Raw genomic sequence first — 26,992 nt, forward strand, 5'->3', positions numbered from 1 at the left:
CTTGGGGCTGAGCTGGCCTTTGGGGCTGGCCTTGCTGAGCCCTGCACCCCGCACAGCACCCAGGTCCCCAGGGAAGAGCTGGCTCCCCGCAGTCTCTGCTCCTGGGCTGGAAAGCCCCGAGCAGGGAAGGGTGGCCCAGGGCCGGAGATGCAGGACTCAGCTGAAATGCAGGGCCCCGTGGGGTGGGATGCAGCCAAATGTGGGTCCCTGTGGCGCAGGAGGCAGCCCAAGTGTGAGCCCCCTTGGTGTGGGATGCATCCCGAACATGGACCCATGGTGCAGGATGCAGCCCAAGTGCGAGCCCCCGTGGTGCAGGATGCATCCGAAACACGGACCCGTGGTGCAGGATACAGCCCAAGTGCGAGCCCCCATGGTGCACGATGCATCCCAAACATGGACCCATGGTGCAGGATGCAGCCCAAGTGTGAGACCCCGTGGTGCATGATGCATCCCGAACATGGACCCATGGTGCAGGATGCAGCCCAAGTGTGAGACCCCGTGGTGCAGGATGCATCCCAAACATGGACCCATGGTGCAGGATGCAGCCCAAGTGTGAGACCCCGTGGTGCATGATGCATCCCGAACATGGACCCATGGTGCAGGATGCAGCCCAAGTGCGAGCCCCCGTGGTGCACGATGCATCCCGAACATGGACCCATGGTGCAGGATGCAGCCCAAGTGCGAGCCCCCGTGGTGCTCCCGGGACGAGGGCCCGGGGTGACGGCCGCTGTGTCTGTGCCCGCTCGGTGCCTGCTCTGGGGGAACTCACTGCACGCTGCGGTGCCACCTCCAAGTCACCTGCCCACAAACCTCCCTCTTCATGGGGCAAACGATGCCCTCTCTGGAAGCGGAGGCAGGGAAGCAGAGAGGAGCGCTGGGATGGGGGGGGCTGCTCCTGCCCGGAGGGCGCAGCGGCTGGGACACACTCAGCCTCGCACCGGAGCCGGCTGAGCCTGGTGCTGCCCAGGCGCTGGGTGGGACGAGGTGGCAGCTGGGCTGGGGTCCCTTAATGCAGGGGCTTGCAGGTGATTTATTGGGGTTGCGGGGAAGGTGGCAAATTAACCTTGTTTTCAAAAGGTTGCTGCAGAGGCGAGAGCTTTCGCGGTGCCTGGGGTTAGACCCGCGTCCTGCAGGTGCCGATGCCTGGGCTGCGCCGGCGGCCTCTGCTCGCGCACACGCGGGACGGCGGCACCTGCACGAGGTGGCGGGCGCCCGGCTGCAGCCCGCTGGGCCGCTGCTGGATGTGTGCAAATCCGCCGGGAAATCCGCAGCCATGCGCCGGGCTGGCCGGAGCGTCCCCACGTCCCACCGAGACCCCCATCCCCTTGCTCGTCCCCCACGGCTCGCGACCGTCCTCGGTCCGTCCCAGCAATGCCGCAGGGTGCAAGCGCCCCCCGGAAGGGCCGTGATCCGCGAGGAGCGCGCTGGACGGACGCGCTGTGCTCGGGGGGGGGGGGGGCAGCTCCCCGCTCCGCGGCGCCCGCTGGACGAATTGCATTAAAGCAAGGTGCCGCTGAGCCTGCAAAGCTCCGTGTCCGGAGGAGACGAGGTGCCGGGCACCCGCCGCGCTGGACACGGCCGGCGGGCTCCGTGCGGCTCCGCTCCCGACCGCCGTGCCCCGGTGCACCGCTGCCCGTCACAGCGACGCACGCCGCGCGGCAAACACGGCCCGGCGCTCCCGGCGCTCCTTTCATCCCGGCCCTGGCAGCTTGCCGCCGCGCCTGGTGCCGCCGGAGCCGGGCGGGAGCCGGGGCTGTGCAGGGGGGCTTCCCGGGGAAAGAGCCAGGGCGGCGGGACAGGACGGCGCTGAGATGGGAAAACGCAAGCTGGAGCCTCGGCGCCTTTATGGGGAGCGTTTACAGGTACAGGCGGCCCCGGCCCCCCCCCCCCCGTGCCGGGCTCGCTGCAGGTGTCACCGCGCAGCGCGGGGTCCCCGCGGCGCCGTCCCCGTGCTGGTGGCCGGTGGCCGGTGACCAGCCCTGCCGCGCGGTGCCCGGGTGCCGCGGGGAGCCGGGACGCCCGCGGCCTCACTTGCCCGCTGCCCGGGGCGGCACGTCGAAGAGCTCGGCGATGTCCAGCATGGCCCGGCGGATGTTCCCGGCAAAGCGCCTGGAGTCCTGCGGAGCAGCGCCCGCCCGTGGAGCCCCGGCACGGACAACAACCCCTGGCAGCCCCACGGCAGCCCTGGCACGGACCCGGACCCTGACCCTGCCCCATGGCAGCCCCCAGCACAGCCCCCCGCCCCATGGCAGCCCCAGCACGGACCCTGCCCCACAGGGACCCCCTGGCATGGACGCCGCCCCCGTCCCTTCCCCACGGGAGCCCCCGCGCAGCCCCGTCCCCCTGCCTCGAGGTCCTCACCGTCTCGGCGCTGGAGAGCTTGCTGGACACGTGGAAGGTGATGAGGTTCTCGCCAGCAATGATGTAGGAGACGCCGTAGCCATCGTCGGCGACCTGCCGGCCGCGGAGCTCAGCGGGGACGGGGTGCCGGCCCATGCACACCCCCATGCCTGCCCCCCCATGCAGACCCCCATGCCTGCCCCCCCATGCACACCCCCATGCCTGCCCCCCGTGCACACCTGCATGCCCGCCCCCCCCATGCAGACCCCCATGCCTGCCCCCCCATGCACACCCCCATGCCTGCCCCCCGTGCACACCTGCATGCCCGCCCCCCCCGTGCAGACCCCCATGCCTGCCCCCCATGCACACCCCCATGCCTGCCCCCCCGTGCAGACCCCCATGCCTGCCCCCCCGTGCACACCCCCATGTCTGCCCCCCGTGCACACCTACCACCAACCCCTTGCGCTCCTGCACACTTGTCCTGTTTGCACACCCGCTTGCCTGCCCCTTGCACGCCTGCCCCCTGCACGCCTGCCCCCCACACCTGCCCTCCCTGCCCCACGGGCCCTGCCTGTCTCCCCCGTGGGGCCCCGTGGGCCCCTCCACCCCCACAGCAGCCCGGGGCCGGGCGACGCTCACCGGGCCGAAGCCGCCGCCGTTGGAGACGTGGTCGGGGTACTTGTCCAGGTCGAACATCTTGAGCTGCTGCTGGGGGGTCTGGCTGGTGGAGAGGCGCCAGGGCTCGGACAGCACCTGCGGCGCCGGGCCGTGAGCGCCCCGCTGCGCCCCGCTGCCCACGGGCGCCCGCGCGCCCGCGTCCCCCGCGCACACAGCACGGCCGCCGCGCGTGTTTTACTGCCCCAGGCGTCGGGCGCAGTCGGCACATCCGCGCGTGCCGGTGTCGCGCCGCTGCTGCGTGTGGGCACCCACGTCGTGGGTCCGCGCGCGCAGCGTATTGCACGTGCTGATGTCGCGTGAGCGCACGCTGGGGGCTGCAGGCGTCGGTGCCAGCGCGTGCTGCTGCACGTGGGCTGGTGTCACACGCACGTGCGCTGTGTCAGCGTGCAACGCGTGCCTCGGTGCCCGTGCGTGCTGCTGCCGGTGTCGCGGGTGGTGTGTGTCGCTGCGCCCCTGCACCGTCCACGCTCCGTGCGCACCGGGCGCCCGGAGGGGCCAGGCCCCGGGGGCTCACCTGCGCCAGGAAGGGCGACTGCACACCCAGGTAGCGGGACACCACGTAGAGGCAGAAGAGGTGCCGGTCGATGCCGGCCCCGGTCATGGCCATGCGGTACATGTGCTGGTGCTTGTCGGCCGCCAGCTTGAAGAGCCGCTGGCGCTCGGCCCGCTGCGGAGAGCCGCGCTCAGGGGCCGGCGGGAGGGCTGGGGCCGGCGCGGCCCAAACCAACCCCCCCCCCCCGGGATGCCCTGGGTGTGGAGAACCGCCCTGGTCCTGCCTGGGCAGGGCACCCGCTCCAGCGGGGGGGACTCCCCGAGGGATGGGGACCTCCCCAATGGATAGGGACCTCCTCCAGAAATGGGGACAACCCCAAGGGACAGGGATCTCCTCAAGGGATGGGGACTTCCCCAAGTGATAGGGACCTTCTCCAGAGACTGGGATGTCCCCAAGGGAATGGGACCACCCTGAGCAATGGAGACCTCCTCTAGAGACAGGGATCTCCTCAAGGAACAGGGACCTCCCCAAGGAATGGGGCACTCCTCCAGAGATGGGGACATCCCCAAGGGAAGGGGACTTCTCCCAGAGATGGAGCTGTCCAAGGTGACAGGGGCATCCCCAAGGGATGGGGACCTGTCCCAGATACAGGGATATCTCCAAGGGATGGGGACCTCCCCAAGCAACAGGGACCTCCTCCAGAGACCAGGATGTCCCCAAGGGACAGGGACCTCCCTGAGGGATGGGGGTGTCCTCCAATGAGGGGAATGTCCCCAAGGGATGGGCACCTCCCCGAGGGATGGGCACCTCCCCGAGGGGTGGGGACCTCCCCAATGGACAGGGACCTCCTCCAGAGACAGAGACATGCCCAAGCGATGGGGAGCTCCTCCAACGAGGGGGACTCCCCAAAGGATGAGGACCTCCCCAAGCGATAGGGACCTCCTCCAGAGACAGCGATGTCCCCGAGGGATGGGGACTACCCTGAGCAACGGAGACCTCCTCCAGAGATGAGAATCTCCCCAAAGAACAGGGGCATCCCCAAGGGGTGGGGACCTCTTCCACAGGTGGAGCTGTCCAAGGTGACAGGGGCATCCCCAAGGGGATGGGGACCTGTCCCAGATACAGGGACATCTCCAAGGAACGTCCCAAGGGACCACAGGAGATGGGGCCACTGGGGACCAGGAAGGTCCTGCATGAGGCCAGGCTGTGTGGGGACAGCCCAGACCCATCCGGGGCCAACAGGACACAGCCAGAGGGCTAGGAGGGAGGATGGACCACAGGGGCCAGGGAGCAGGGAGGGCTGGAGACCCATCTCGAGCACGTGAGGGACGGGATGGACCCCGGCGGCGCCTCGCTCACGCTCTGCGTGGTGTCCCCCATGCTCCGCACGAAGGCCGTCGACTCGGCGGTGCAGGACCTCACCGTCTCCGTGCGGCCCTCCCGGAAGAGCCGCGTCATGGACGCCTCGTAGGTGAGGCAGAAGCAGCCCTTGTCCTGGGGGGAAGAGGCTGGGATGAGGCTGGCGCACGGGGGGGGGGGGACGCGTCCCCGTGTCCCCGTGGCCGGCGCGGCGGGCTCTCACGCGGAAGTGGGCCAGCTGCAGGGAGATCTGGATGAAGGCGTCGGGGCTGGTCCGGCACCGCTTGATCAGGCCCTTCCCGAACTGGGAGAACTGGAAGCAGCAGAAGTCCACGTCGTCCGCCAGCGCCTTGGCCACGCGGTAGGACCTCTCGATGGCGTCCTGGCACTGCGGGGACAGGCGCAGCGTGGCGGCGAGCCGGCACGGCACCCGCCGAGGCCGTGCCGCGCGCGTGACACCGGTGGTCGCTCCGGCATGGATGCGCCGGCATCGCGCTGGCTCACTGGCAGGCTGGGAGCCCCTGCCCCTAGCCCAGCCTTGCAGCCCGGCTGCACCCGCGCAGCTCCCACCCGGCCCCAGGATGCACCGGCGGTGAGCCTGGATCGGGGTCGGGGGGGCTGGATGGGACATGGAGCCTGCACGGATGCCGTGGGGTCGGGGGCTGGATGGGACGTGGAGCCCACGCCGATGCCGTGGAGTTGGGGGCTGGATGGGACGTGGAGCCTGCACGGATGCCGTGGGGTCGGGGGCTGGATGGGACGTGGAGCCTGCACGGATGCCGTGGGGTCGGGGGCTGGATGGGACGTGGAGCCTGCACGGATGCCGTGGGGTCGGGGGGGCTGGATGGGACGTGGAGCCTGCACCGATGCTGTGGGGTCAGGGGCTGGATGGGACGTGGAGCCCACATGGATGCCGTGGGGTCAGGGGCTGGATGGGACGTGGAGCCGGCGCTGACGCCGTGGGGTTGGGGGGCTGGACGGGACATGGAGCCCGCGCTGGCACCGTGGGGTCGGGGGCTGGATGGGGCACGGAGACCCCCGGATGCGCAGACGTGGGGCCAGGGCTGGGGGCTTGGCGGGCTCAGCGGGGGGCCCGTGGGGCAGGACCCACCTCCGGGGGAAGGTCCCACTGGAGGCGCTGGGGGGGGCGCGAGCTGCGTGTTGGCCTCGCCGCGGCAGTGGCCCCCCTCGTCGTAACCCAGCTGGAATCGGTCCGTCCCCAGCATGAACTGGGAGCAGAGGCAGGGCCTGAGCAGGGGGGGGGGGGGGGGGGGGGGGGGGGGGGACGCCGGCCCCACGGCCCCCCCCCCCCCAGGCACCCTCTGGGGCAGCCCCATCCACCGCCCAACCTGCCCCCCCAGGGCAGCCCTGTCACCCCCCCCTCAGTCACCCCTAAAACAGCCCCATGCACCCCCCAGTGTGCCCCAATTCCCCCCCCCCCCCCCGGCAGCCCCATCTGCCCCCAGGGTTGGCCACAACCCCCCCCCCCAGCAGGGCAGGCCCCATCCAGGTGCTCCCAGGGTGGCCCAGGCACCTCCACAGCAGCCCCCTAGGGCCCCTCCTTGCCACCCAGCCGGGGATTGCACATCTGGGCAGGGGGGGCAGTCTGGAAATGCACATCTGGAAGAGCCCAGCCTGGGGTGCACACCTGGGGGCACTGTGCAGAGGTGCGACCCTGCACAGCTGGTGCACATCTGGGCCAGCTTGGGGCTGCCTAGCTTGGGGGTGCCCAGTCCGGGGAGGCACACCCGAGGGCACTGCACAAAGGCACAACCCCACACATCTGGTGCACATCTGGGCCACCTTGGGAGTGCCAGTCTGGGGATGCACATCTGGGGGCACTGCACAAAGGTGTGACCACACACAGCTGGTGCACATCTGGGCCAGCTCGGGAGTGCCCAGCCTGGGGATGCACACCTGGAGGCACTGTGCAGAGGTGCGACCCCACACAGCTGGTGCACATCTGGGTCAGCTTGGGGCTGCCTAGCTTGGGGGTGCCCAGTCCGGGGAGGCACACCTGGGGGCACTGTGCAGAGGCGTGACCCTGCACATCTGGTGCACATCTGGGCCAGCCTGGGGGAGTCCAGCCCGGGGATGCACACCTGGGGGCACTGCACAAAGGTGCAACCCCGCACATCTGGTGCACATCTGGGCCAGCCCCAGGAGCCCTGCCCGGCCAGGGCGCCCGCGCGTTACCTCCCAGAGGTGCCCGACGATGGGCGCGTCGGCCCACGAGTGCTCGGCGTTGGCGCCCAGCTTGCCGTTCTTGTAGACGACCAGGGTGAAGGACTTGTCGAACCAGCTGCGGGGAGGCGCGGGGGGGGGTGAGCGGCGCGGCGCGGGGCGGGCAGGGGTGTGTGGGGCCGCTGTGCGGCACCCGCCGCCGCCGCCGCTCACCGGTCGTAGCACTTCCCGTGCAGCAGGGACTTGGCGTAAGGCGTCCATGCAGTCGTCCCGGTCCGGCGTGTAGCCGTGCGCCTCCTCGTCCAGCGTCAGGAAGAAGGCCGCCCGCCTCGACGGCGTCTAGGGACGCCTTGTTCCTGCCGTAGCTGAAGAACCTGGCCCGAGCTTCGGCCCAGGGCGCCCTGCGCGGCACCGGCGAGGGGTGAGGGCCGGCGATGCCCCTCGCCCCTGCCCAGCCCCATGGGGCAGGGGGCACGCTCGGGTGCCCGTGCAGAGCATCTCCCAGCATCTGCCCGTCTCCCATCCCGGGGGGGGGGGGGGCACCTTTCGCCGGCGGTGAGGGCGGCCAGGCGCTGCTCGCCGGGCTGCGGGGGCGAGGGGTCGTCGAGGATGCGCTGGAACTGTCTCCAGGTCGCGGGGCCGCCAGCAGCGAGCCGCCGTGGAAGAGCCAGAGCTTGTAGAAGCGGCCCTTGTGGTACACGGCCAGGTGCTTGCTGCTCAGCAAGTGCAGCAGCGTGTCTGCAACCGGGGGGGGGGGGACGAACCGCGGTGCCCGTCACGGCCCCGTCGCGGGGGGGCGGCAGCAGGGCCCGAGCCCCGTTTGTGGTTGGTTTTTTGGGGGGGGGGGGGTGGGCGCGGACCTCTCTCCTTGCCCGGGATGCGGGTGGTGTTGAACATCCGCTCCATCTGGTAGGAGCACATGGGCACCATGCCCAGGGCCATCACCTGCATGTGGGGCAGGGCTGAGCGGGGCGGGCGGGCGGCCGGCGTGGGACACGCGCCCGCCCCCACCCCAGACTGCTGCCCCCCCCTGCCCCTCTGACACCCCCAGCGCTGACCCCCTGCCCCACTAACACCCCCAGCGCTGACCCCCTGCCCTGACCCCCAGCCCCACTCCCACCCCCAGCCATGACCCTCAGCCCTGACCCCTAGTCCTGACCCCCAGCCCTGACCCCCAGCCCCACTCCCACCCCCAGCCATGACCCTCAGCCCTGACCCCTAGTCCTGACCCCCAGCCCTGACCCCCAGCCCCACTCCCACCCCCAGCCATGACCCTCAGCCCTGACCCCTAGTCCTGACCCCCTGCCCTGACCCCCAGCCCCACTCCCACCCCCAGCCATGACCCTCAGCCCTGACCCCTAGCCCTGACCCCCAGCCCCACTGGCACCCCCAGCACTCACCCCCAGCCCTGATCCCCAGCCCCAGCCCTGACCTCCAGCACTGACCCCCTGCTCCACTCCCACCCCCGGTCTTGACCTTCAGCCCTGACCCCCAGCCCTGACCCTCCAGCCCTAGTCCTGACCCCCCGCCCTGATTCCCAGCCCCACTTCCACCCCCAGCCCTGACCCCAGCCCCCCTCCGACCCCCATCCCTGACCCCCAGCTCCACCCTGACCCTCATCCCTGACCCCCGCCCCATTGCCGCCTCCAGCCCCGCTCCAGCCCAGGGACCCCGTGCCTGCCCCACGGCGCCCTGCCCCCAGCCCTGCCCCTCCTCTCCCCCCACCCCTCCCAGCCCTTCCCCATGGCCACCGCCGCCCCGGAGCCCCCAGACCCCCCCCCGGAGCCCCTCGGCCCCGCGGCGCGGGCTGCTGACGGGGGGCAGCTCGCCGCGGTCCAGCTTGCGGCGGTACAGCAGCATCGCGTGCACCGCGTTGCCCGCCCGGGCGGCCTGCAGGCGGCTCGGCGTCACGTAGAGGAAGTCCTGGGGGCGAGGGGGGGCCGGTGAGCGCGCGGGGGTCAGCCGCGACGTCCCCGCACCCCGCGTGCCCCGCGTGCCCGGCCCTCACCATGGCGTAGTAGTTGCTGTTGACCATGAGCGGGCTGCGGCCCCGCAGGTAGATGTACTCCTCCCACCAGTCGCTCACCTGCGGAGACAGCGCTGGGCACTGCGCGGCCACGGCGAGGGGGACGGGGACGGGATGGGGACAGCAATGGGATGGGGACAGCGATGGGGCAGGGGACAGCGACGGGATGGGGACAGTGATGGGGCAGGGGATGGGGGATATGGGGTAGCGGAAAGGGATGGGACAGGAGATGGGAGACAGCGATGGTGCAGGGGACAGGGCATGGTGATGGGGCACAGGGGAGAAAGACATGGGGCAGTGGACAGGGATGGGGCAGGGGACAGGATGGCAATGGGCAGGGGACAGGGGATAGGGGACAGGGATGGGATGGGGAGAAGGACATGGGGCAACGGACAGGGATGGGGCAGAGGACAGGGGACAGGGATGGGGCAGAGGACACGGCAAGGGCTGGGACAGAGACAGGGGGCAGAGGCAGCGACAGGGGAGAGGGACAGAAGCAGGGTACAGGGGCAGGGGGCAGGGATGGTCACCGGCAGAGGGGGCAGGGGACAGGGCAAGGGATGGGGACAGGGACAGGGAATGCGACGGGGTAGGGATGGGGACAGGGACAGGGCACAGGGGCAGGGATGGTGACAGGGACAGGGGACAGGATGCTGATAGGAATAGGGGACAGGGACGGGGACGGGGCAGGGGACAGGGCAAGGGATGGTGACAATGACAGGGAACACGCTGGTGACAGGGCTAGGGGCAGGGATGGGGGCAGGGGCGGGGGGGAGCCCCCTGCTCTCCCCACGGCCAGGCTGAGGCAGCCGCCAGGGTGCCAAACCGCAGGGCGGCGGGGAGGGACGGTGCCGGATCACGCGAGCTCGGTGGCACGGGGGTGGCCGCAGCAGGGGCCGAGTGCTCACGTAGTTGGTCGTCCACCAGGACTTGAGGACCAGGTACTTCTGCAGCCGGGGCGCCGTCTTCTCCTTGAACTCCTCGGCCAGGGCCTCCATGCGGCGGTACTTCTCCTCGTCCATCAGCGGGCGCACGGACTCCAGGTACTGCGGGGACGGGCGGCGCGTGGCGTGACCGCCGGGCAGGACCGCGGCGGCGGCGGCGGCGGCGGTGGCAGCCCCTCGCCGCCCCCTTACCCTGGCGACGGTGGCCTCCACGGCGGGGACGGGGAGCTTGGGCAGGGAGGTCTGGAAGCTGTAGAGCAGGGGCTTGCGGCCGGAGAGCACCTTCACCAGCGCCTGCGGGGCCGGCAGAGAGGTTTGCAGGGGAGGACGAGCACGGCGTGACACCCCCCCCCCCCCCCCCGGAGCCCCCGGCTGCTGCCACCGCCGCCACCGGGACGCCCGCGCCGCTCACCGCCCAGATCCTGGTGCCGCGGCTCATCTTGCCGTGGGGCTCAAACATCCAGCCGTGGTAGGAGAGCAGCAGCTTCAGGGCGCGCCGGAAGAGCAGCACCGCCGAGAGCCAGACGCCGGTGGAGAAGAGCGCGGCGCTCACGACGGTGCGGCTCTGGAAGCTCAGGAAGCGGCTGCCGGCGACGGGACCGTGGGGAACGGGACCGTGGGAATGTGTCCCAGGAAGGGGGAGGCACCATGGGGGTCTGGGCACGGGGCTCGGCCAACCCGCCCAGGGCAGTGGAGGGGACGGGGAACACGCCGGGCGCCTGTTCCCTGCCAGCCCCAGCGGGAATGAGGGGACGTGTGGGGTGGGATCCCCTTGGGGATGTCCCCAGGCCAGGACCGTGCTGCATGGCTGGGGGATGTGTGGGGCAGGACATCCTCGGGGACGTCCCAGGCCAGGACTGTGCCATGGGTCTGGAGGACGTGTGGGGTGGGACCCCCTCGGGGACATCCCCATGCTGGGACCATGCTGCATGGCTGGGGGACATGTGGGGTGGGACCCCCTTGGGGACATCCCCAGGCTGGGACCATGCTGTGGGGCTGGGGACGTGTGGGGCAGGACCCCCTCGGGGATGTCCCTGGGCCAGGACTGTGCCATGGGGCTGGGGGACGTGTGGGGCAGGACCCCCCCAGGGACGTCCCCAGGCTGGGACCATGCTGTGGGGTTGGGGGACATGTGGGGTGGGATCCCCTTGGGGACGTCCCCAGGCCAGGACCGTGCTGTGGGGCTGGGGGATGTGTGGGGCAGGACCCCCTTGGGGACATCCCCAGGCCAGGACCATGCTGCATGGCTGGGGGACATGCAGGATGGGACCTCCTCGAGGATGTCCCCAGGCCAGGAGCGTGCCGTGGGGCTGGGGGACGTGTGGGGCAGGACCCCCCCCCCGGGGACGTGCCGGGCGCTCACCTGTCGGGCAGGCAGCAGCGGATGCGGGCGATCATCCCCATGGAGGGGTCGATCCGGCAGTAGAAGGAGCCGGCGGTGGCCATGACCACCAGCATCCAGCTGGAGGGCGACGCCGGGTAGACCCCGCTCAGGAAGCTGTTCTGTGGGCACAGCGCGGGGTGAGGGCGGCCCCCCGGCACCCCCCCGGCACCCCCCGGCACCCCCCAGCACCCGCCAGCCCGGGCAGCCCGGCCGGGCGCACCTTGGCGCAGACGAAGCGCTTCTTCCACGAGTAGACGCCCGAGAGGTAGAGCTGCTTGATGGCCTCGCGCCCGAGGTGGAAGTCGAAGCCCTCGGGGGTGACGGTGAACTGGAAGGCCACGGCTTGGTGAGCCTCCGCCATCCTGCGGGTCCGCCGGCGCCTGCGGGAGCGCGCGGGCACGGTGAGGCGGTGCACGGGAACGGCCCCAGGGTCCCGGGTGCTGCGTCCCGGCACCGGCCCCGCGGCTCACGCCGAGCACTGCGGTGGCCCCGGACGCCGCGTGCCAGCAGCCGCACCAGGACAGCCGGTTCCCCCGGCCCTGGGCGCGTGCCGCGTCCCCGCAGGCCGGGAAAGCTCCCAGGCCCTTCCCATCACGTGTCCCTGGCCGGGCGCCCAGTGAGGGAAGGGTGAGATGCCGTCGGCCTCCCCGGGCGGCCGAACGCCGCGGCGGGCGGACGGACGCGCAGCCCCCTGAGCCCAGGACGCCCGTCCCCGCGGCTCCCGGCGGACGGACGCGCAGACACGTCCCCGCTCACGGACGCCCGGGCCAGGCCCCGCACCGACCCGCCTGCATGGGGGGAGGCAGAGCGGCCAGCGCCTCCCCGCTCGGGCCGCGTCACCCCCCCGGTGGCACGCAAGCCATGCGCGGCACCTGCCCCTGCCAGCCCCGCCGCGGCACACAGCATCCCCGCGCCTGCTCCGGGAATGCCTCCAGCCGAGCCGGGAGCATGGAGCCGCTCCGGGGCCGCGGGGCGGGCAGGGACCCAGCGCTGCATCCCCTCTCCGGGCACAGCCGGGCTCCCTGGGGGGATCCCCAGGGCATCCCTTTCCTCAGGGATCCCCTCCCTGCCGGCTGCAGGCAAAGCAGGCGCTGCTCCGAGGAGTCGGGGCTCCCACTAGTGTCGGTGTAGCTGCTGCCCTGTCCGCGTTCAGATCCTGGGCTGCTCGGCACGCGGGAACGCTGCTCAGCCCAGCACCTTGGGGCTCGCCGGTAGCACGGAAGGGGATGGGGAGGCACCTGGAGATGCCCCCTGGCGTGGCTCTGCCAACGGTGCCCTTCCATAGGCAGCAGCTCAACGAGAGCCAAGAGTCACACCAGCTAGCACTGCACTGCACTGCACTGCATCATGCTGCACTGCACCAAACTGCGTTGTCACTACACTGCACTGGACTGCATTACACCACACTGCACAGCACCAAACGGCATTGCACAACACTGCACTGAACTGCATTACACTGCACCGCACTGCACAGCACCAAACGGCATTGCACAACACTGCACTGAACTGCATTACACTGCACCGCACTGCACAGCACCAAACAGCATTGCACAACACTGCACTGAACTGCATTACACTGCACCGCACTGCACAGCACCAAACAGCATTGCACTACACTGCACTGAACTGCATTACACCACATCGCACTGCACCACACTGCATGGCACCGAACTGCATTGCACTACACTGCACGGCACTGAGCTCCATCCCACCGCGCTGCGCAGCACCTCGGGCTCCAAGCAAGCCTGTGCGGCCCACGCCAGGAGCGGGATGGAGACCGCTCCTCGGGCCCCTGGCTCACATCCTGGCCACGTCTCCCCTCCTGCCGCTCCGCAGCCGGGGGCAGCCGGCCCGCGGGGGCAGACAAGCTTCGCAAGGTCACCGGGGTGGTGCAGCGCTGGGACAGGCCTCGATGGGACGCGGAGCACCGTCAAGGGACGTCTCCCCGAGGAGGGAGCCTATTGCCACGTCCACCGGTGTCTCTCCGCGAGGACTCAGCCCAGGAGGGTCTGCTCCCGGGGGGGCGGGCTGCGCGGCTCGAGGCTTGCCGTGGTGAGCCCGGGCGGAAAGCGGTGCTGCCGCAGCATCCCCGGACTCCGCGGGCAGCGACGCGGCGCTGAGACGGAGCAGAGCGCTCTGGGCACCCGCTGCCGGAGCCGAGGCGGGGACCCCGCCAGGATGGTTTGTGGGGAGCGGAAAGGGCAGCTCGACCCCTGCCAGAGCAGGTCCCGGGGATCCCTTGCGGGCACAGCCCTGGGATCACCCACGGTCCTGCGGGTGCCCGCTGCTGGGGCGCAGGCACCTGAGCGCTGGGGGATCTGCCGACCACGGGGGGGGGGACCCGGAGGAGCCGGGGGAGCACCGGGAGCGGGAGCGGGGCACACGGGCAGGCAGGGCGGTGCGGGCGGGCAGGGAGGGGAGGCTGCCGCGGGCAGAGCTCAGCAGCGGCTTTGCTCCCCCGGCTTTGCTACCCGAGCCGCCGCCCCCCCCCCCGCCGCCCGGTACCTGCTCGGGGGGTGCGAACGGCGGCGGGCAGCGGCCCGGGCCCGGCGGCTCCTGCAGCCCGGCGCGCCCCGAGCACGGAGGCGGCTGCTGCTGCTGCGCCCGGCGCGGCTCCCCCGCCGCTGTAACCGGACACCGGGCCCGGGCCGCCCCGCCGCATGGCCCGAAAAGGCCGCGGCGGCCGCGCCGCTCCGCCCCCGCCCCCGCGCCGCCCCCGCCCCTCCGAGCCGCGCATCGCCGGGGGGCTGCAACAACCGGGGGCTGCACCAGCCGGGACAAGGGTCCCGCATCACCCGGGGAAGAACCGCACTGCCCGGGGGGGGACCGCACACCGCCGGGACAGGGACCTTGCATTGCCCGGGGGGGACCCCGCACCGCCGGGACAGGGACCTTGCATTGCCCGGGGGAGACCGCGCACCGCCTGGGAAGGGACCGCGCTGCCGGGCGAGGACTGCACTGCCCGGGAAGGGACCTCGCACTGCCCGGGAAGGGACCTCGCACTGCCTGGAAAGGGAACTCGCACCGCCGGGCAGGCACTGCATCGCCCAGGGAGGGACCGCACCGCCGGGACAGGCGCCTTGCACCGGTGGGACAGGGACCACAACAGCAGGCAGGGACTCGGCACGACCCAGGCGCAGACCCTGCACCCCCGGGCACAACCTGCACCCCTGGGCAGGGACCCCGCACTGCCCGGGAAGGGACCGCGTCGCCCGGACGGGGTGGTTCGGCGGCGCACGTGCGCTGCTTGCACCGAGCCGCGTGAATCCCGGCACATCGCGGGCGTCTGTGCGTGGGACGGAGCCGAGCGCCGCCTGCCCTGCTCCCTGCGCCCCCTCTGCCGATGCCTCCGGACCGGCACCGGGAGCGGGGCACCAACCTGGCACAGGAGCTGGGCCGTGCCAGGCCCCGCCGGCGCGGGCCGGGACGAGGGCAGCAGAGGGGCCGTGCCGGAGCCAGGCAGGCAGAGGAGCCCTGGCTGCCGGGGCTGTGCCCAGGTGTCCTGGGTGCTCTCCTTTCCTGGCGCCCGGCCCTCCCTGCTCCCGCTGGGCCAGACCAGATCCAGCCACCCGCACCAGCCCGGCTGCATCCCAAAGGGCGCCTGGAGGAGACGCAGCCCTGGCACGTGGCACCGGCACGGCTTTCCCAGTGGATGTCGTGCCGGCACAGGAAGGGGGGCTCACCCCCCACCCCTGCTCCGTGGCCTGGCTGCGAGCTGGGATGCCTCCACCACATTCCCCAGTGCAGGGGGCTGCCAGGAAGAGCCGCGGCATTGGTGGGAGCCTCCCCGGGAGCCGGGCAGGTCTCCGCGCTCCCGGTGCCCACGGGCCAGCGGGGCAGGGGAGCGGGAGCCGGGGGACACGCGTGCGCCGTGCCCGTGCTGGCCCAGGCGCTGCAGTGGGGACGCTTGCAGCACGCGTGCGTGGCATGGGCCTGCCGCCTGCCCCGGCTCCCACCTGCAGAGCTGGTGCTTCCCTGCATCCGCCCTGCTCCACCGCAGGGATGGGGAGCTGGGGGCCTGGCGGCAGCAGCAGCAAAGGGCCGAGCCACGCGCAGCGGGAGGCGGGAGGACGCAGCGGGAAGGGGGGCCCGGGCGCAGCACGCGCTCCCGGCGGCGGGGTTATAAATAACCTGGTATGTGGGTGAAAGAGGAGCTGGGCGAGCGCCAAGGGCAGGCGACGGGCCTGCCCCGGCCCCCCGCGCCCCCCCGGGCTCCGCTGCGGGCGAGCAAAGCGGGAGCTGGGAAAGCCGGGGCAGGAGCCGGGGCGGCACAGCCCGGCTGCAGCGCTCCCCTCCAGCAGCGACGGGGCTGCCCCGGCATGGGGGCCCGGCACGGCCGCACGCCCCCGCGGACCCCTGGCGCCAGCACAGCATCCTCCGGGTCTCCTGCCCCTTGGACCATCCCCTTGGCACCGGTCCCGACGCTCCCCGGGGTTGTCCATCCTGCAGCCCCGGCTTGGGGTGGGGGCAGCCCTGGTGCCCTCCCGCCCGGGGAGCTCCCCAGCCCCCCGGGGGTCTCCGTCCTCCGGCTCCAGCACGGCGCCCCGGTTCGGGCTGCCCTCGGGCAGGCTCCGGGGGGGCTGAAGGAGGCCACCACGTTCCCCCGGCTGCTGCCCCCCAGCACGCAGAGGGGCTCGGAGCCCCCCAGGAGGTGCAGCCCGGGCAGGTCGGTGCGCGGCAGCAGCTCCTGCCACGTGTCTGCACGGAGAACGACGGGCAGGGCGACCGTCCCACGGTCCTCCACCCCCTGCACATTGCTCCTCGCCGCATGCCCACGGTGCCACCAGTGTCCCGGCAAAACCCTGGCCGGGGGCAGTGGGACCCGCGATGCCGAGCTGCCCTGAGCTGCCTGGAGCCACCCGCCACCGGAGCATGGGAGCACGGCCGCTCACCTGCGCGGGCATCCTAGCGGAGCAGCGGCTTCTCGCCAGCGTGCTGTGCGGTGCCCGGGGCACAGATGCTGCTGCCGTGGGCCGTGCAAAGTGGCACCTCGTGGGAGAGCGGGATGGCGAAGGTGAAGTCGGTGAGGGGCAGGGAGGAGACGAAGGCCCAGGAATCGCTCCAGGGGTCACAGCGCTCCACGGACGTGTGCAGCACCGTGCTGGCGTCCGGCGGCAGCAGCACATCCAGGTACCAGCCCCCGACTGCGTAGATGTGCTGCTCTGCCACCACCATGCTGAAGTGCCACCAGCACTGGGGAATGGGGCGCGGTGAGCCCGGGGCTCGGGGCTTCCCTTGCCCCCAGGCAGCGGCCACGGGAGCCCCTCACCATGGTGTCGAGCCAGGACGTGCCAACACAGCCCCATCCGCGGGTGCTCAGCCGTGGCCCCGGGCTGAGCTGTGCTGGGGAGGGCCCCAAGCCGAGGGCCGGGCGTCCCATGTCCTCTCTCTCCAAGGAGGTGCAGCCCCCATGTCCTCTCCCTCCGGGGAGGTGCAGCCTGGGAGCTGGGGCCATGCAGGTGATGGGGAGCCAGGGATCTCCAGGAGCTGGGGTGTCCTATGGGGGCCAGGGCCCTCTGAGACCTGGGGCATCCCATGGGAACCAGGGACCTCCAGGAGCAGGGCAGGGGGGTCCTATGGGGGCCAGGGCCCTGCAGGAGCTGGGTCATCCCATGGGAACCAGGGATCTCCAGGAGCCAGGGAGTCCTATGGGGTCCAGGGCCCTGCAGGAGCTGGGTCATCCCATGGGAACCAGGGATCTCCAGGAGCCGGGGAGTCCTATAGGGTCCAGGGCCCTGCAGGAGCTGGGTTATCCCATGGGAACCAGGGATCTCCAGGAGCCGGGGAATCCTATGGGGTCCAGGGCCCTGCAGGAGCTGGGTCATCCCATGGGAACCAGGGATCTCCAGGAGCCGGGGAGTCCTATAGGGTCCAGGGCCCTGCAGGAGCTGGGGCATCCCTTGGCCGGTGGGGTGGTGGAAAGCGGCGGCGCGGCAGGCAAGGCCGCAGCTCCACCGCTGCCAGCAGCCATTGAGGAAGAAGGAGGAGGAGGAGGAGGAGGAGGAGGAGGAGGAGGAGGAGGAGGGCACCGAGCCCCACGGCAGAGCTCGGCGGCCCCTTCATCCGCGGCGGTGAGGGCGGTGGGGCGGCTCAGCCGGCAGCAGCTCCGCGAGGCCGAGGGAGCGAGGGCCGGGCAGAGCAGGCGGCACGGGACGGGGGGGCCGGGCTGCAGCAAGGCCAGGCTATTTTAAGCCTGTTTATTGCTGAGAGCCGAGTCCCCAGCCCGGCTCCCCGGCGGAGAGCTGAGCCGCTGGCCTGGCTCCAGGACAGGGCGATCGGGAGCGGGGGCAGCGCTTGCACATGGGGGCTGGGGCAGCACCGGGGTTCCGGGGGCTGGGTGCGGGTCGGGACCAGCAGTGGGGCTGGGCAGCCGAGATGTGGGGTGGGCTCCTGTTCCCCCCCTCTTCCTGTGCCATCTGCTCTCCTCCATGGGGTCTGGATGCTCCTGAGCATCCGAGAGCAGGGACAGGGTGTGCGGAGGGCTGGATGCTGGAAAAGAGCACGGGCTGCATCCTTGGAGCCAGGCTCTGCTAACGGCACCACGACACACGGGAAAGGAGGCGCCAGGGCAGGCTGCCGGCAAGAAGAGAGAGAAAAGAGGCCCCAACAGGGGACTGGCGCTTCGGAGAAGCGAGTATCGAGCCGTGTCCATCACGTGCCCCCAGGAGGGCTGCGGGCCGGAGGTACGGGGTGGTCACGGCACAAGGCACGGGGAGAAACACAGCTGCGGGCGCGCAGCCTTCTGCTGACACACACACACAGTCATGCACACACACACAGTCATGCACACACCAACATGTGCACATGCACACACACATGCACATGTGTGTGTACAGTCATGCACACACCAATGCATATGCATGTGTGCGCACACGTGCACATGCATGTATATGCAGTCATGCACACACATGCACACACCAATGCACGTGCACATGTGCACATACAGGCATGGGCAGACACACACACAGAGGCAGTCAGGGCTGGGGCAGGCCCCAGCGGACATCGCGCCCCTGGGGTCCCCCCTGCTTGCAGAGCCCCGGGCTGGGTGGGGGGCAGAGCAGGCAGCCCCCCGACCGGGGGCCTTGCTGGGGGGAGTCGGAGCGGGAAGCCCTCGTGCCCATTCGCAGCCTCTGAGCCACCCCGGCCAAGCAGAGCCAAGCGCCCGCAGACACGGCCCAGTCTGCGGCCTGTCCTGCTGCTGGGCTGCAGCCCCCTTGCGCCGCTATCAGTGGGGCAGCCCCCCCCCCCCGGGCAGCCCACAGCCCACCTTGCCCCACCGAGACTCCCTCCGTCAGCCCGGCCCATCGCAAGGGGAGGCCGCAGCTGCAGCAGCCCTCAACACTGCAAATAGGAGCTGCCAAGGTGGGCAAGAGCCTCCTCTCCCTGTCCACCAGCAGCTGGCGAAGCACCAGCGGCTGCAGGATTTGGGCTGGATACGGGGAACGCAGCCACAGGCGCAAAGAGAGCGATGCCCTGGAAGGGACGGGGCAAGGGACAGCACGCACAGGAGCAGGGCTGAGCCCGTGCTGGGGAGCCGGAAGGTGGTGCTGCCTTGGCTCTTCCCAGCCTCTGCTCCCTGGCCTGGTTCGCGCTCCCTGTCGCTCCTCGGGCTTCCCTGGGCTCAAGAACTTTGGTAGTTGCATCTTCAACACCACGTGCCCTGGCCCCCCAGGCCTGAATAGAGAAGCCCTGCCTGCCCTGCCCTGCGCAGAGGCCACCTGGGGCACCCACCCCCTGCCCCAGACTCTCCCCGGGAAGGGACGCATGGCACCGGCTGCTCGTTTTGGGGAGGGGGCAACACGCACGCTGCTGCGAACGAGCCCTGCCGTGACGTGACAGCCCAGAAGCCCAGGGCCGCGTCAAGCGGAGTGGTGCCGTCATGCTGCTGCCCAGCTCCCGCAGCCCCCGCACGCTGCCATCGCCTCCCTCGCTGCGGCAGGCTCACGGGACAACACGGCATCCCTGGCACGGTGCACGAGCGCGCAGGGCCCGAGGGGCAGGACAGACTGCGAGCAGATGCCGTGGAGCGGCCGCAGCGTTTATTGGTCTGAGTACAGTTTACATTCTGCTGTCAGGGGGAGGGGAGGGCCCAGCCCCGGCCGGGAGAGCAGCGACACCGTGCAGCAAGCACGGCTAGCGCAGAGCGCAGGCAGCCCCAGCCCGGAGGCAGCGCAGGGGCCTGCAGTACAGCCGCCCGTCGTGCCTCAGCCCCAGCAGGGCTGCGGAGGGGGTGCGGGGTGGGGAATGAGACGCAGCCGTAGATCCCCCACCAGCTCCGCTCGGCTCCGCGCAGCGCTCCAAGCCACCGCAGCAGAAGGCAGCAGCAGGTCCAGGCAGGATCATGCAAGGGGCAGCCGGGAGAGGCACGGAGCCACCCACTCACCCCTCCTGGTCCAGGCTGCACCAGCCTCCCGGCTGCTGGGGGAGAGGAACAGAGGGATCCCTTCAGCAAAGGGGGGACCAAGGCGCCTGCCAGCAGCTCAGGACCCTCAGCTCAAACCCACACTTGGTGCCAGGAGCGGGGAGCTCTGGGCATGGGACCTGGCGCTGCAGGGAGAGCATGCCATAGGGTAACGGTGGGTTAGCCACAGGCAGTGCTGCCGGGACAGGCAGGGAAATAGGGCAGCCGCCCTCTGCCAGGGCCCTCCCTGCAGGAGCAGCTCCAAAGGAAACTGAACCCACGGGTGACGAGGCACCGCATGGGCCGTTCCCCCGCAGCACCTCTCCAGGGCAGGGTGCGTCTCCTCTTTTCATGAGGTAAATGCTTGGGCAGACCCACCTCTCTCCCAACGCAGTTGAGGACTGAGCCACCGCACCTCCTCGTCCCCCTTGCCCCTTCTACATACACAGTGGGGCAGCCGGGGCAAGTACTAGCCCCCTGCTTGCCCCCCGAACCGTTGCGGCATTGACCCCCCAGGCACCCAGAACGCGGGGCAGCCCCTCTCGCAGCAAGCAGGGAGCCGGCCCGCCCGCAGAACCGTGTACCCCGTCTCGGGCCTGCCCGCGGGGCCGTGGCTGGGCACAGACGTCGGCCAGCACACGTCTGCGCCAGGCCGGGCAGAGGCTGCAGAGCGGAAGGGCGGCGCGGGCAGGGCTGGGCAGGGCAGGCAGCGGCGCCAGGCCGCTCACAGGCACCGTGCCTTCTGCTGGAAGTAGGCCTCGAAGCGGCTCTGCGCGTAGTCCTGGGAGGGGAAAACAGCATCAGGAGAACTGCCCTCGCCCTCTCCCCACCCACATCCCCAGCTCAGGGCACAGGCGATGTAAGACCGCTTCTCCCCCTGGGAATTATCCTCAAAAGCCTGCCCCGTCCCTCCTGGCTGCCAGGTCTGGGGAGTCCAGCCTGTCCCCCAGCTGTCCAGGCAGGAGGATCCCTCCCCACCCCGACACCCTGTGTCAGGGTAAGGGTGACACGCAAGCGAGTTCCAGCACAGCTCCTACATCCAGGCTTGGCCCATTCCACCACCCCTTGCGGCACTGCAGGCAGCACTCACCAGGTACCCAAACTTGATGGTGGAGATCTTCGCCTGGAGAATGGACCACAGGCCCCAGAAGAAGTGAGAGGCCAAAGCAAACCTGAGGGAAGAGCACCCACCAGCAGTCAGCACCCCCTCCTACAGCCCCTCCGGGTCTCCCTTCTTTGCCCTACAATAACAGTGTGCAGCCAGGAGAGGAATAAAGAGGATTTGGGGGACGCTGCCTTGTCCGCGCACTGCGATCAGAGAGCGCACCCCCGGGTACTGCTCTCACATGGTCGCAGCGATGCCCCTTCCACCCACAGGCGTGCTCCTCACCGGTTGATCTCAGTGAGCATCTCCTCCTCAATGCGAGCCTGCTCTTCGTGCGTCGTGTCCCCGCGTCGCCCTGAGTCCTCTGAGAGGTAGTGTCGAATGAAATGCAGCTGCAAGAGCAACAGAGCAGGCAGGCTCGGACACCGCCAGCCACAGGGCAGGGAAGCAGCGGGTGGCCGGACCGTCCTCTGCAGCTAGGGCGCTTGCCCCAGCGCAAGTTCACCGGCCGCTGCGCCCAGCTGCGCTCCCCCAGCCCAGCAGGACACATCCTGCCGGCCTCCAGGAAGCCCCAACACCTTGTCTCGACCCCCGCGGACCCCCGTGCCGCAGCTCCACGCTCCAGCCTGGCAGCGTCCCCTCCCCACTGCTGAGGGGCGGGACGGCTCTTACCTGCTGCTGCCGATTTGGATAGTTCTCTGGGGAAGCCTTGTAGAAGGGCCAGGAATCGTGGGTGTAGTTGTAAACCCACTCGCAGAAATGGTTGCCGATGTCAAAGCCCCTGGGGAAAGGAGGGAATGAGCAAGGACCCGGCTTCTCGCGAGGAGGGGGCCTGCCCCCGCGGCGGCTGCAGCGCAGACCCCAGCGCAAGGCTGAGCCCAGCCCCAGCGCCCCGCGGCCCCTCGCACCCACCGGTAGTTGTAGCTGCTGTATTCAAAGTCGATGAGCATGAGCTTGTCGGAGGAGGAAGCTTCGTGCCCGGCCAGCAGAAGGATGTTCCCTGCGCAGAGATAGGGCTGCATCAGAGCGGCTCCGGAGAAGGGCAGGACGGGAGGACCCACAAGCTCTCCCCGGAGCTGGGGAGCAGCTGCTGCAAGCAGGGGCAGGAGGACAAGCCTGCGCCCGGGGGCAGGACACACCGGGGGGTAGCAGGCTCCAGCAGGGCAATTGAGGGAGAGAGACTGGCTGCAGGATGAGGCCTCCAGGAGGGGAAGCACTGGGGGAGGAAGCTCCGCCGCAGGGTAGCTCCAGCCCAGGCTGCAGAGCCACCTGCCATGAGGAAAACCACCCGCTCGCCCGCACTCACCTTCCTGGACGTCGTTGTGGCAGAAGACCACAGGCGAGGGTGTGGACTCCAGCAGCTCCCTGCCGTTCGGGGGAGAGAGACGCCTCAGCAGAGGCAGGGGCTGCCCTCGCCCATCCCCTCTGCTTCTGCTAGCGCCCCGGCAGGAAAAACCCGGCTCCGCAGACTGTGCCTGTGCTGCATCGTGCCCAGCAGCGCTCCCAGCCACCAGCAGCCAGCGGCAGCCAGAGCAACAGCAGACACAGGCACAACCCCCGAGCGCGAGCATCTCCCAGGGGTGCAGGGAGACCCTGCCAAGCGCCAGCCATCTGCCAGCAACAGCAGAGGCCTGTGCAGGACCCTCGGGTGGAGGATTCCCTCAGAGGAAGGAGGGACCTGTTTCCGGACAGACGGACGCCCACCAACCTCCCCGCAAGCTAGGCTGGCTCTGGGATGGGTGGGAGAAACAGCCCAAACCCCTGCCCCAAGTGGAGACCGCACGCAGGGCCAGGCTCACCTGAGGCTCTTCATCTCTTCCTGCAGGTTATAAGCCTTGAGGCGGTTGAACTTCTTCAGCTGGGCTTCCTCAGGGAAGGTGAGCTCTGAAATCTGCTTCAGGTACCTGGAACGCAGAAGACAGTCATCTCTGCGGAACAGACACGCCTGGAAGCTGCGACCGCTGCAACAACATCCCTTCTCTCCATCCCAGCGCAGGCCTGGAGGCTGCCAGGCCACCGACCTCTCTGTACCATAAACCCCACGGGATTTCAGAGGCTCAGGTGACAGTGTGGAAGCCTGCGCCCCTCGCAGAAATGGAGCTGGCCTTACCCTTCCATGGTCCCAAACAACCACTTGGGCTCCTTGTTGAAGGGCATCACCATGCCATGGAACCGAGACATCTTCACTGCAATCTCCTTGGAGATGTCGGGGTCCTGCAGGTCCTCAGTCCGGAGGCGCCGGCTCTGAGGACACAAAGCAACATGAGCCAACCCAACCACAGGGCAGATGTGACCACCCCTGCCCTGCCCTGCCCCAGGGGATCTGACTCTGCCCTCGATGGCACAAGAAGTCATCGCTAGGTGCCTCCAAAGGGAGGAGAGCACTTGCCAGCTGGAGCCGGGCAGAGGGCACGCAGCCAGGGAAGAGAAGCCCTCGGACACGTGGCCTCCAGCAGGACCCAGGCGGCCTGGGGGAGAGCTTGACCCCTACCGGAATGTACTGCTCCAGTCGTCCCTGGGGAAAGACCCCGTAGAGCCGGGGCCCCAGCGCCCGCTCCGCCAGGATGGCGAACATCACGCTCTCCAGGACCAGCGAGTCCACGCCCTGCAGGCACAGAGACAGTGAGCAGCAACGGCCGTCCTGCCCGGGCCACCCGGAGGAGGCCCCGGCCCCGGAGCACGCGTGGAGGTCCTGGGGGTGGCGGGGGAGACAGCACCTGCCCCCGGGGTAAAACCAGGCCTCGGCACTGATAGGTGCAGCCCCTCGGCTGGCCCCGCAGGGCTCAGCAGGGATGAGGACGTCACCGTTGGGTGCGCTGGGACGCGGGTGACAGGTCGGGCCCGCGAGGCAGCCGGGGCCAGGACGGCAGTCAGGCCGCAGGGCAGGACTGCGGGGGCCGGCGGAGCGGGACAGCCCCCATGGTGCCGGCGCCCGCGTGCGGAGCGGGGGGACGGGCGCGGGGCCGTGCCCGCACTCACCTGCAGGATGGCCCCGTAGACGCGCAGCAGCACCTGCCGGGGCTCGTCCCCCACGCTCAGGATGTGCTCCGGCAGCGCGCACTTGAACAGCAGGTTGCTGAGCCCCCCGCTGCGAGGAGAGGCCGGGTCAGGGCCAGCGCGGCTGGGTGCTGCTGGGGGCACCAGGGCTGGGCCGGCACCAGGGAGGGGGCCAGAGGGTGGAGGGCTGGGCGGCGCTGGGGCCACCCTGAGTGGGACCGGGGACACTGGGCAGGGGACACCGGGTAGGCACCAGGGACACCAGGCAGGGCTGTACCGGGGCCACCCCGAGCAGGACCGGGGACACGGGGCAGGGGACACTGGGCAGGGACCAGGGACACCGGCAGGGCTGTACCGGGGCTGCCCTGAGCAGGACCAGGGACCCCGGACAGGGGACCCCAGGCAGGAACCGGGAACACGGGGCAGGGACACCCTAGGGAGGCCCCGAGGGGGACTGGGGACACCAGGCAGGGCTGTGCTAGGGCCAGCCCAAGTGGGACCGGAGACATCAGGCAGGGATTGGGGACACCAGGCAGGGTGGCACTGGAATAGGACTGGGGACACTGGACAGGGCTGTGCCGGGGTGGCCCTGGGCAGGAACCGAGGACACCGGGCTGGGACACCCTAGGGCGGCCCCGAGGGGGACTGGGGACACTGGGCGGGGCTGTGCGGTGCCGGGACCGGGGACACCGGGCCGGGCTGTGCCGGGACGGCCCCGAGCGGGAGCGGGGAGAGCGGGGGGGGGGGCGGGAGATGGCGGCGCCGGGCGGCGCCGGCAGGCCGGAAGCGGGGCGGGGCGGGGCGGCGGGTACCTGACGGGCCCGATGCCGAACTCGTCGGGGCCGATGAGCTTCCAGGAGCCGGCGAGGAACTCGCGGCACCAGGCGTAGGCCTGCAGGCGGGTGGCGGCGGGCACGGCGCCGCGGGGAGCCCCGCGCCCCGGCCCCGGCCCGCACCCCGCCGCCGCCGCCGCCATGGCCGCCCAGACCGCCCCGCGCGCCGCCGCCCGGCGCCGGCCGGCCCCGCCCCCCGCACCGCTCATTGGGCCCCGCGCTAGACTGTCCCGCCCCCCGCCCCGCTCATTGGACTACACGCCGGACTCTCCCGCCCCCCCCGCCCCGCTCACTGGGCTACACGCCGGACTCTCCCGCCCCCCCCGCCCCGCTCATTGGGCTACACGCCGGACTCTCCCGCCCCCCCGCCCCGCTCAATGGACCCCGCGCTGGCCAACCGCCGCCGCGCTCGGGGAGGTGGGAGGGGGCTCTCCCGGGACGGCGGCGCTGATTGGCCGGCGGAGGGAGGGGGAGAGCCCCGCGGGAGCCAGTCGCTGCGGAGCGGGCGTGAGGCGGGGCCCAATGAGGAGGCGCACCTCGCGGCGGACACGTTGGCGGCGGTGACGTAGCAGTGACGCGGCGCGGGCGGCCAATGGGCGCGGGGCGGGCGGACGGGCGCGCGCGATGGGGCGCAACGTGGAGGTGAAGGCGCGGCTGCGCGCGGCGGCGGCGGTGGCGGCGGCGCGGCGCGCGGCGGAGCGGCTCAGCGGCGGCCCGGGCTGCGCGCGGCGGCAGCACGACACCTTCTTCGGGGCGCCGCGGGGCCGCCTCAAGCTGCGCCGGTGCTCGGTAGCGACGGGGGTGCGGGGCGCGGTGCATGGGGCTAGTGCAGCGCGTGATGGGGCTGGTGCAGTGCAATGCAATGCAGTGCAGTGCAGTGCGTGGGGTCGGTGCAGTGTCCCGGGTAGGGGTGCAGTCTCCGGGGGTGGAGGGCAGGTGCAGTGCATGGCGCGGGGAGTGCAGTGCGTGGGGTCGGTGCAGTGCCTAGGGGCAGGGGTGCTCTCTCTGGGGGCGGAGGGGAGGTGCAGTGCCCGAGGAGGCAGTGCGGTGTCTGCAGTGGGGGACGTAGTGCCCAGAGGCTTGCAGTGCCCGGAGGGGGGAGGAGAGGTGCAGTGCCCGGAGTTGGGGGGAGGGGGGAATTGCCCGGGGAATGGAGGGGAGGGTGTGCAGTGCCTACGGGGAGGGGTGGATGCAGTGCATGGGAGGAGATTGTGGTGCCCACGGGCAGGTGCGGGTGCAGTGCACGGGAGAGCACAGTTATCGCAGGGGGGAGGATGCAGTGCACGGGAGAGTACAGTGCATGTTGGGGGAGGATGCAGTGCACAGGAGAGTGCAATGCACATGGGGGGGATGCAGTGCACGGGAGAGCGCAGTGCATGCGGGGAGGGGGAGCATGCAGTGCATGGGAGAGCACAGCGGCCGCTCAGGGTGCTTGTGGGGCGCTGCAGCGTGGGGCAGAGGCCCCGGGGCAGCAGATGCCCTCTGCCAGGGCCGGTCCCTGCCGTGTGGGGGACTCGGGGTGCTGGGGATGCCCGGTGCCGCGGGGGGAGCCCCGTGCCCCATCCCAGGGGGGCTCCCCCTGCCTGACCCGGCGCCTTCGCAGGAGGGACCAGCCGAGCTCATCTTCTACGAGCGCCCGGATGCCACCGGCCCCAAGCTCTCCCAGTACAGCATCTCCCGCACGGATGATCCCGAGGGCCTGGAGGTGAGTGCCAGGGGCTGGGGCGCCGGGGGGGGCGCCGAGGTCCCGCGAGCCGGCGCTCTGTGTGCAGCGGGGCCGGGTGCTCCCCGCTGCCCGGAGCGGGGCCGCCGGCGGCGCTCGCCTCCCGCTCGCCCTTCTCCCGGGAGCTCGTTAGCAGGCGGCAGATGCCTCCCGGCTTAACGCCGCGCCGCCTCGCTCTCGGGTCCCGCCTGGCCCCTGCCGTGCCCTCCGGCTGCCTGGCGCCGCATCTGCACCCCCCCTGCTCCCCACGCTCCGGGCGGCTCGCGGTACCGAGGGGAAGGGGGTGCAAGGTGCCGCGCTTCCGGGGCCGGCACGGTTCCCGCGTGCCCCCAGGGCGGCCGGGGGGCTCCTGCCCCGTGCCAGGGCCGGGGCTGCCTGCTCCCCTCCCGGGGGTCCTGGCGGCAGGGCCGTGCGTGCCGTGCGCGGGGCCGTGAGCTGCTGCCGGCGTGCGCAGGCGGTGCTGGCGCGGGCGCTGGGCGTGCTGGGCGTGGTGAAGAAGGAGCGTCTCCTCTACCTGGTGGGGCA

The 26,992-nt window shown here is 71.0% G+C and overlaps 2 protein-coding genes across 2 annotated transcripts; both read right to left on the minus strand.

The window, feature by feature from the left end:
- Positions 1 to 1,884: 1,884 nt before the first annotated feature.
- On the minus strand, positions 1,885 to 14,019 carry CPT1B (carnitine palmitoyltransferase 1B). Its single transcript, XM_067317646.1, is given in 23 exon segments — positions 1,885 to 2,117; positions 2,362 to 2,454; positions 2,980 to 3,093; positions 3,533 to 3,685; positions 4,871 to 5,005; positions 5,094 to 5,258; positions 5,982 to 6,017; positions 6,019 to 6,099; positions 7,067 to 7,172; positions 7,268 to 7,305; positions 7,307 to 7,381; positions 7,383 to 7,455; positions 7,598 to 7,682; positions 7,685 to 7,792; positions 7,915 to 7,999; positions 8,870 to 8,977; positions 9,063 to 9,140; positions 9,989 to 10,126; positions 10,217 to 10,318; positions 10,437 to 10,608; positions 11,388 to 11,527; positions 11,629 to 11,788; positions 13,914 to 14,019. Coding segments are annotated over 22 exon segments (2,316 nt in total). The 5' UTR covers positions 11,770 to 11,788; positions 13,914 to 14,019; the 3' UTR covers positions 1,885 to 2,027.
- Positions 14,020 to 19,430: 5,411 nt separating this feature from the next.
- CHKB (choline kinase beta) lies at positions 19,431 to 24,887 on the minus strand. Its single transcript, XM_067300578.1, has 11 exons — positions 24,724 to 24,887; positions 23,894 to 24,002; positions 23,406 to 23,519; positions 23,025 to 23,158; positions 22,714 to 22,818; positions 22,221 to 22,279; positions 21,827 to 21,914; positions 21,587 to 21,695; positions 21,200 to 21,306; positions 20,900 to 20,981; positions 19,431 to 20,590 (listed from the first exon to the last, which is right to left on the minus strand). Exons 1-11 carry the CDS (start codon positions 24,885 to 24,887, stop codon positions 20,534 to 20,536), a joined length of 1,128 nt encoding a protein of 375 aa, XP_067156679.1. The 3' UTR covers positions 19,431 to 20,533.
- Between the last annotated feature and the right edge of the window lie 2,105 nt (positions 24,888 to 26,992).

The sequence above is a fragment of the Apteryx mantelli genome, chromosome 1 (genome assembly GCF_036417845.1).
Source record: "Apteryx mantelli isolate bAptMan1 chromosome 1, bAptMan1.hap1, whole genome shotgun sequence".
In the NCBI taxonomy this organism is placed as follows: domain Eukaryota; kingdom Metazoa; phylum Chordata; class Aves; order Apterygiformes; family Apterygidae; genus Apteryx; species Apteryx mantelli.

Excerpts from the sequence above, each read along its gene's own strand:
- CHKB (XM_067300578.1), bottom strand. The coding sequence starts at position 24,887 with ATGGCGGCGGCGGCGGCGGGGTGCGGGCCGGGGCCGGGGCGCGGGGCT. Across the intron at positions 21,307-21,586 it reads ATCCAAATCGGCAGCAGCAG|CTGCATTTCATTCGACACTA; the intron begins GTAAGAGCCGTC and ends TTGCTCTTGCAG. Across the intron at positions 20,982-21,199 it reads ATGCTCACTGAGATCAACCG|GTTTGCTTTGGCCTCTCACT; the intron begins GTGAGGAGCACG and ends CTCTTCCCTCAG.